The following is an 8765-nucleotide window of genomic DNA, read 5'->3' as shown; positions in this document are numbered from 1 at the left end:
AAAAATCTGTCCCAACCCTTAATTAATACCACAAGGTTAGACAGTAAGGGTTAGGGTTAGAAAGTTAGGGTTAGAAAGTTAGGTGTAGTTAGACAGTAGGTTAAACAGTAAGGGTTAGACAGTAAGGGTTAGATGGTAAGGGTTAGACAGTAAGGGTTAGACAGTATGATTTAGAAGGATTATACAGTAAGGGTTAGACAGTAAGGGTTAGACGCAATGATTTAGAAGGGTTAGACAGTAAGGTTTAGACAGTAAGGGTTAGGGTTAGGCAGTAAGGGTTAGACAGTAAGGGTTAGACAGTTAGGGTTAGAAGGTAAGGGTTACGGTTATACAGTAAGGGTTAGACAGTAAGGGTTAGACAGTGTGATTTAGAAGGTTTATACAGTAAGGGTTGGATAGTAAGGTTTGGATAGTAAGGGTTGGATATTAAAGGTTGGACAGGAAGGGTTGAACAGTCAGGGTTGGACAGTAAGGGTTAGACCGTATGATTTAGAAGGTTTATACAGTAAGGGTTGGATAGTAAGCGTTAGACAGTAAGGGTTGGACAGTAAGGGTTAGACAGTATGATTTAGAAGGTTTATACAGTAAGGGTTGGACAGTAAGGGTTGGACAGTAAGGGTTGGACAGTAAGGGTTACGGTTATACAGTAAGGGTTGGACAGTAAGGGTTGGACAGTAAGGGTTGGACAGTAACGGTTACGGTTATACAGTTAGGGTTATACAGTAAGGGTTGGACGGTAAGGGTTGACTGCAAGGGTTGATTGCAAGGGTTACAGTTATACAGTAAGGGTTGGACGGTAAGGGTTGGACAGGAATGGGTTGACAGTAAGGGTTGGACAGTATGGGTTAGACAGTTAGGGTTAGACGGTAAGGGTTACAGTTATACAGTAAGGGTTGGACTCGCAAGGGTTGGACTGTAAGGGTTGGACTGTAAGGGTTGGACGGTAAGGGCTGGACGGTAAGGGTTGGACGGTAAGGGGGTTGGACGGTAAGGGTTGGAATGATGAGTGTTAGGGTTGGACAGTAAGTGGGGTTGGACAGTAAGGGTTGGACAGTAAGGTTGGACTGGGGTTGGACAGTAAGGGTTGGACAGTATGGGTATGGTTATACAGTAAGGGTTTATAAGGTTGGACAGTAAGGGGTTGGACAGTAAGGGTTGGACAGTAAAGGGTTGGACAGTAAGGGTTGGACAGTAAGGGTTGGACGGTAGGGTTAGACAGTAAGGGTTAGAGAGTTAGGGTTAGGGTTAGGTATCAGTTATACAGTAAGGGTTACAGTAGGGGTTACAGTAAGGGTTGACAGTAAGGGTTGGACAGTAAGGGTTGGACAGTAGTTAGGGGTTAGACAGGGTTGACAGTAAGGGGTAAGGGTTAGACAGTTATACAGTATGGGTTGGTACAGTAAGGGTTGGACAGTAAGGGTGGACAGGGGTTGAAGGGTTGACAGTGTTAGACAGTTAGGGTTAGAGGTAAGGGTCACAGTTATACAGTAAGGGTTGGATGGGTTAGGGTTGGACGGTAAGGGTTAGGAGGTTGCAAGGGTTAGACGGTAAGGGTTAGACTGCAAGGGTTAGACGGTAAGGGTTAGACAGTAAGGGTTGGACGGTAAGTTTTAGGGTTGGACAGTAAGGGTTAGACAGTAAGGGTTACGGTTATACAGTAAGGGTTGGACAGTAAGGGTTATACATTAAGGGTTATACAGTAAGGGTTGGACAGTAAGGGTTGGACAGTAAGGGTTAGACAGTAAGTGTTACGGTTATACAGTAAGGGGTTGGACAGTAAGGGTTAGACAGTAAGGGTTATGGTTATACAGGAAGGGTTGGACAGTAAGCATTACGGTTATACAGTAAAGGTTAGACAGTAAGGGTTAGACAGTAAGGGTTATGGTTATACAGTAAGGGTTGGACAGTAAGGGTTAGACAGTTAGGGTTAGACAGTTAGGGTTAGACGGTAAGGGTTACAGGTATACAGTAAGGGTTGGACGGTAAGGGTTAGACAGTTAGGGTTAGACGGTAAGGGTTACAGTTATACAGTAAGGGTTGGACGGTAAGGGTTGGACAGTAAGGGTTAGACAGATAGGGTTAGACGGTAAGGGTTACAGGTATACAGTAAGGGTTGGACGGTAAGGGTTGGACTGCACGGGTTGGACGGTAAGGGTTGGACGGTAAAGGGTTGGACAGTAAGGGTTGGACAGTAGGGTTGGACGGTCAGGGTTACAGTTATACAGCAAGGGTTGGACTGCAAGGGTTGACTCAAGTGTTAGGGTTGGACAGTAAGGGTTAGACAGTAAGGGTTACGGTTATACAGTAAAGGGCTGGACAGTAAGGGTTGGATGTTAAGGGTTGGACCAGGTAAGGGTTGACAGTAGGGTTGGACAGTAAGGGTTGGACAGTAAGGGTTGGACAGTAAGGGTTACGGTTATACAGTAAGGGTTGGACAGGGTTGGACAGTAAGGGTTGGACAGTAAGGGTTGGACAGTAACTTGATTCACGGTTATACAGTTAGGGTTATACAGTAAGGGTTGGACGGTAAGGGCTGGACGGTAAGGGTTACAGTTATACAGTAAGTGTTGGACGGTAAGTGTTGGACGGTAAGTGTTGGACGGTAAGTGTTGGACAGTACGGGTTGGACAGTAAGGGTTGGACAGTAAGGGTTAGACAGTTAGGGTTAGACGGTAAGGGTTACAGTTATACAGTAAGGGTTGGACGGTAAGTGTTGGACAGTACGGGTTGGACAGTAAGGGTTGGACGGTAAGGGTTGGACGGTAAGGGTTGGACGGTAAGGGTTGGACGGTAAGGGTTAGACGGTAAGGGTTTGTCGGTAAGTGTTAGGGTTGGACAGTAAGGGTTGACAGCAAGGGCTGGACAGTGGCGGGTTGGACAGTAGGGGTTGGACAGTAAGGGCTGACAGTATGGCTGGACAGTAAGGGTTAGATGTGCAAGGGTTAGACAGCAAGGGTTAGACTTGCAAGGGTTATGGTTATAGGGAGCAAGGGTTGGTTGACCAGGACAGTAAGGGTTAGAGAGCCAGGCTAGACGGCAAGGGCATCAGTTATACAGCATGGGTTGGACAGTAAGGGTTGGACAGTAAGGGTTGACAGTAAGGGTTGGACAGTAAGGGTTAGACAGTTAGGGTTAGACGGTAAGGGTTACAGTTATACAGTAAGGGTTGGATGGTAAGCATTGACTGCAGGTTGGACGGTAAGGGTTAGAAGGTAAGGGTTAGACTGCAAGGGTTAGACAGTATGGGTTGACGGTAAGTTTTAGGGGCTGACAGTAAGGGTTAGACAGTAAGGGTTACGGTTATACAGTAAGGGTTGACAGTAAGGGTTGGACAATAAGGGTTATACAGTAAGGGTTATACAGTAAGGGTTGACAGTAAGGGTTAGACAGTAAGCGCATTACGGTTATAGGAAGGTGCAAGGGGTTGGACAGTAAGGGTTAGACAGTGCAAGGGTTATGGTTATACAGGAAGGGTTGGACAGTAAGCATTACGGTTATACAGTAAAGGTTAGACAGTAAGGGTTAGACAGTAAGGGTTGGACAGTAAGGGTTAGACAGTTAGGGGTTAGACAGTTAGGGTTAGACGGTAAGGGTTACAGGTATACAGTAAGGGTTGGACTGCAAGGGTTGGACAGTAAGGGTTAGACAGATAGGGTTAGACGGTAAGGGTTACAGGTATACAGTAAGGGTTGGACGGTGGAACACTGCAAGGGTTGACAGTAAGGGGGCTGGACAGGGGTTGGACTATCAGGGCTGGACAGCAGGGGTTGGACGGTCAGGGCTGTTATACAGTAAGGGTTGGACGGCTGACTAGGGTTGAATGGGGTGTTAGGCTGGACAGGTAAGGGTTAGACAGTAAGGGTTACGGTTATACAGTATGGGCTGGACTGCAAGTGTTGACCTGCAAGGGCTGGACGGCAAGGCTGGACGGTAAGGGGCTGGACGTAAGGCTGGACAGCAAGGGTTGGACAGTAAGGGCTGACAGTATGGGTTGGACAGTAAGGGTTGGACGGTCAGGGTTACAGTTATACAGTAAGGGTTGGACGTAAGTGTTGGACGGTATAGTGTTAGGGTTGGACAGTAAGGGTTAGACAGTAAGGGTTACGGTTATACAGTAAGGGTTATACAGTAAGGGTTATACAGTAAGGGTTATACAGTAAGGGTTATACAGTAAGGGTTGGACAGTAAGGGTTGGACAGTAAGCATTACGGTTATACAGTAAGGGGTTGGACAGTAAGGGTTAGACAGTAAAGGTTATGGTTATACAGGAAGGGTTAGACAGTAAGCATTACGGTTATACAGTAAGGGTTGGACAGTAAGGGTTATACAGTAAGGGTTATATAGTAAGGGTTGGACAGTAAGGGTTAGACAGTTAGGGTTAGACGGTAAGGGTTACAGTTATACAGTAAGGGTCGGACGGTAAGGGTTGGACAGTAAGGGTTAGACAGTAAGGGTTAGACAGTTAGGGTTAGACGGTAAGGGTTACAGTTATACAGTAAGGGTTGGACGGTAAGGGTTGGACTGTAAGGGTTAGACGGTAAGGGTTAGACAGTAAGGGTTGGACAGTAAGTGTTAGGGTTGGACAGTCAGGGTTAGACAGTAAGGGTTATACAGTAAGGGTTGGACAGTAAGGGTTGGACAGTAAGGGTTAGACAGTAAGCGTTACGGTTATACAGTCAGGGTTAGACAGTCAGGGTTAGATAGTCAGGGTTAGACAGTAAGCGTTTCGGTTATACAGTCAGGGTTATACAGTCAGGGTTAGACAGTAAGGGTTAGACAGTAAGGGTTAGACAGTAAGGGTTGGACAGTAAGGGTTAGGGTTGGAGAGTAAGGGTTATACAGTAATTGTTGGACGTTAAGGGTTAGACAGTAAGGGTTAGACAGTAAGGGTTAGACAGTAAGGGTTAGACGGTAAGGCGTTACGGTTATACAGTAAGGGTTGGACAGTAAGGGTTATACAGTAAGGGGTTGGACAGTAAGGGTTAGGGTTATGAATTGCTCTGCATTTCAAGGGTTTACGTTTTCTGGAGACATTGTTTCCTAAAATAGTAAAGACACTGATTGTATTTCATAAATGTCTCTGAAATTCCACCAAACCAAAATATAGAAGTCATTAATTATTCTGCCAACTCAATTTTCCATATGCATCGGTATATTCCGACATGATTCAAGATCAATTAAATTAGACTCAGATTTCTCTTTTAGTTTTCTTCAATTCGTTTTCTTAGTGATATCATTATTTAAGAACTACTGATAAAGAAATGGACACACAAGTGGATATAGATTTAGAAAATATATTTCTTGCATGTGTCAATCAGAATATACAAACATTGATTTCATAAAAAGAGACCGAAAGTCTTAAAAGCAATAAACATGTTTAAATAGAGCCTCATATCTATTAATTAAATATTTATACAGTAATGGTTCGTGATGTCCTCATCCCCCAGTGACATATAGGACTGTCTGGTTAGTTCATGTTCTGTGGTCCAAGACGGGTCAGCAGTGGTCAGGGAGCCCATCTATATCCACATCTGATCCTGTGTCTGAGGACTCGATCTCCTCCTCCTCATCTCCCTCCTCCAGACCCTGAGAACCAGGACTCTTCACTGGGACTACGACCAGGCCCAGTTTAACCAGCTTGGCCTGCTGCTGCTCCAGACTCTGCTTGCGCCATTTGATGCGTCGATTCTGGAACCACACCTTGACCTGAGAACAAAATTAATTTCGTTCAATTCTATTTTTTGTTGTTGATTTAAAAAATAAAAATTAAGTTGGAACTTTGCTTTGGTTCAAAGAAAGTTGGATTTGGAATCTGATTTGTACCTGAGCCTCTGTGAGCTGCAGACCCGAAGCCAGTAGGAACCTGTCCGAGCCGACCATGTACTGCTGCCGGGCGAACTCCTTCTCCAGCCGATCCAACTGCTCGTTGGTGAAGCTGGTGCGTATCCGCTTGGATTTCCCTCCCTTGTGTTTGAATGAGTGGGACTTTGACAGACCTCTTTCTGTGAAAGGAGACAGACGGACAACACTTTAAAACTGTATCGTGTTTTTCTTTTAGGAGATTGTGTTTAGTTTGCGTCATGGAATATGCTAGAATGGAACGTTGGATTAACGCTTTACCTTGTATACCAAAGGCCCCACGGCATGACGCGTGGTAAGAGAACGGCAGGCAACAACAGACAGAGTATCCGGGTTGTGTGTGACTGTGTACCGGCGTGTGCTGCATGTCGGGTGAGTAGAGGTACTGTGACAGCGCAGAGCTCATCTGGGTCTGGAAAGGAAGCAGTGGCGGTGCGGTTTGATATTTGGGACTCGTCCAGTCTCTGTGCGTCTCCACCGGCTTGGCGAGCAGAGCATCGATGGTGAAGGACTTCCCGCTGGCAGGCTTGGTCGCCACTGCGCACCGGCTGCCGGTGGGCTGTGCATAGAGCGATGCGTAATGGCGCATGGCGGAGTACCCGTACGCGTCCACTCTTGTTGGTCTGTTTGGAACTTGCATGATGTCAGTCTCAATGTTTAAGGAAAAAGCGAGGAAAATAAAATGATCTTAGGTCCAAGGTAAGTTGTGTCTCCTGGTGCAGCGAGGAAAGGAGTACGGCTCCCCCTGAAACACGTCCCTTTTATCCACTCCCCGGACCTGGAGGTGTCAACAGCCCCCAGCGGGCCTTTGTCTTTCTAAGTAGTCAGATGAGAGGAAGGAGCATCCCGACCACCTATCCAATTCGTTGATGGAGTAGTACAAATACCCTCATAGAACAAGACTGTTGAGGCAGAAGCAGTTTGGGGGTGGGTGGGGGATCGCAAAGGGTTTAGTGGGATACAAATTCTTTGCGTGGATCTGAACCCCGAATGTAATTACAGCGGAGAAGCCCTTGATGTCCCTTTTAAATCAAAGCTCGCCGACAGATGTTGCAAGCAGCAGAACAAATAGCTTCACCATTGGACTGGGACTTAATTAAACAAGGAGTAACATTAAAATCACATTGTAGACAAGTCTACTGCTCAGTTAGATGCACAGCTAACAATGTCAGTAGTCTCAGAACTTAATTAAGGGATTCGTTTTGATTGAAGAAAATTGAGTTTTCCCTAAGAGTCCGGAGAAAATTATCCGTTTTATTTTGTAGGTGCGTTATATAGGTGTGTGATTCAAACGAGCACGCGTCTTCAGGCTTGTATATGCCTATGGTGTGTATGCCCATTCATGAGCAGTGGATCTACTGAATAAAATAAAACCCTACTAAAATAAAGAATTATGTATTTTTTTTATTTATTAATAGCCATTTTCTGTATGAAACTAAGTGTTGGCTATCTAAGTAAACAAACTATTCACTATTCCTCCTGAAACTCGTTATAATTATATGACGATAGGTCGTTGTCCAAAGTGTGTGTTTTTACACTTGTAGTGTCACCCGAAATGAAATAACGAGTAGGGGAATCGGACGAGGCGTCAGATTCAGCAGGTCGGGTGCGCAGAAAGAGAGTCGCTAATGGTTGAGTAGCTGCTACGTCACCTATCCCAGTCAACGCATTAATCCACACCTTGATCTCTTCATTACAACACAGAGATGTGGTGACAGAGAGGCTTCTCTGGGCTGTGCATAAAATAGTTTAACTTGTATACTCTCGTCATTAATTAATGACTTCTTTATTGCACGTTTTGAAATCTATTGTAGTGATGAAAGAGTGCATTATATTCTACAACCGTTAAATGAGATATTTGGGCATTGGGTTGACATGAAATCTTCATAAAGAGAGCAGCTTGCCAAGTATTGTTTTTTTTCATGCGTCAGTTGAAAAGCATCGCGGCTTCTTCAAAGTAAGTGAATTGCTTTCTTACACTACTTTAGGACAAAGCCTCCTCTTTCAATCTGCGATTATGACCAGCTCTGCAAACTCTACCAGCTAATTCCCCTCATTTGGAAGCACCGGAGAGTTTAAACGCAAGCTTTATTTGTTTGAACACACTTGAACAGTGAAAAGAATTGTCAGTCACTTTGACTTCAGAGCCGTTGAATGTATTCTCTGTAGCTGACACTGTGATGCCTAATGAACAAGGCAAACAGAGGGTTTCTCGACTCGGCCTGAACAATGACAAAAGTCTTCTGATGCATCGCCGGCCAGACCACACACCCCAGCCGCTCGTGTTTGCTGTCAGTGTGTTTCACAACTGGAGAAACGAGGACGATGCTGTTACTTGAGCCATCCACAGTGCTGCCCAGCCCATCCCCTCCCCCTAGTATAGCCCGGAACATCTGGGTCAATGTTTACTTAACCTTCACGGACCTGAGAAAGTAGCATGAACTCATCACACAGGCTTTTTTTTTTTAAAGAAATCACAACGATCTCAATGTTAGAATTGATCTGACACTCCAGTCAACTGATGTCCAGTCAACTGATGGACTACTAGACTCACTGCAGTGGGGTGTCTGGGGACAGTGATGATAACAGTTTGGGATTATGGTCACATGAGGAAAATCATCTCACTTATCCCTTAGGTTATGATTCCTATATGCTGCCAACAGAGAGAGGATGGAAGTGGTGGACAAAGTCAGAAACAGCCCTCTCCTCTCCTTGTGTGTGGGCCAGACAGGAATACCTCTGTGTCCAATAGGCCTCTTTATAAGGGTGGGGGTGCACTGGCCACCCATCCTGTCCATCAAAGACATGAAAGACACCGCCCAGGCAAGCCTAACACTCTCTTTCACGGACCCAGAGACACACAGTTTGAATTAACTCAAAACATTAGCCCTCTGACACCATGTCTA

General features: G+C 45.4%; 1 protein-coding gene across 1 annotated transcript; it reads right to left on the bottom strand.

Moving 5' to 3' along the window:
• Positions 1–5496: 5496 nt before the first annotated feature.
• Positions 5497–6499, bottom strand: LOC135535234 (homeobox protein notochord-like). The gene is made up of 3 exons (XM_064961926.1): positions 6114–6499; positions 5824–5998; positions 5497–5706 (listed from the first exon to the last, which is right to left on the bottom strand). Exons 1-3 carry the CDS (start codon positions 6497–6499, stop codon positions 5497–5499), a joined length of 771 nt encoding a protein of 256 aa, XP_064817998.1.
• Positions 6500–8765: the final 2266 nt, after the last annotated feature.

This window comes from Oncorhynchus masou, unplaced genomic scaffold, assembly GCF_036934945.1.
Source record: "Oncorhynchus masou masou isolate Uvic2021 unplaced genomic scaffold, UVic_Omas_1.1 unplaced_scaffold_4630, whole genome shotgun sequence".
Classification (NCBI taxonomy): Eukaryota; Metazoa; Chordata; class Actinopteri; order Salmoniformes; family Salmonidae; genus Oncorhynchus; species Oncorhynchus masou.
This window is presented reverse-complemented; position numbering and strand designations above follow the sequence as displayed.

Excerpts from the sequence above, each read along its gene's own strand:
- LOC135535234 (XM_064961926.1), bottom strand. The coding sequence starts at position 6,499 with ATGCAAGTTCCAAACAGACCAACAAGAGTGGACGCGTACGGGTACTCC. Across the intron at positions 5,999-6,113 it reads TTTGGTATACAAGGTAAAGC|AGGTCTGTCAAAGTCCCACT; the intron begins GTTAATCCAACG and ends TTTCACAGAAAG. Across the intron at positions 5,707-5,823 it reads TGCAGCTCACAGAGGCTCAG|GTCAAGGTGTGGTTCCAGAA; the intron begins GTACAAATCAGA and ends TTTTGTTCTCAG.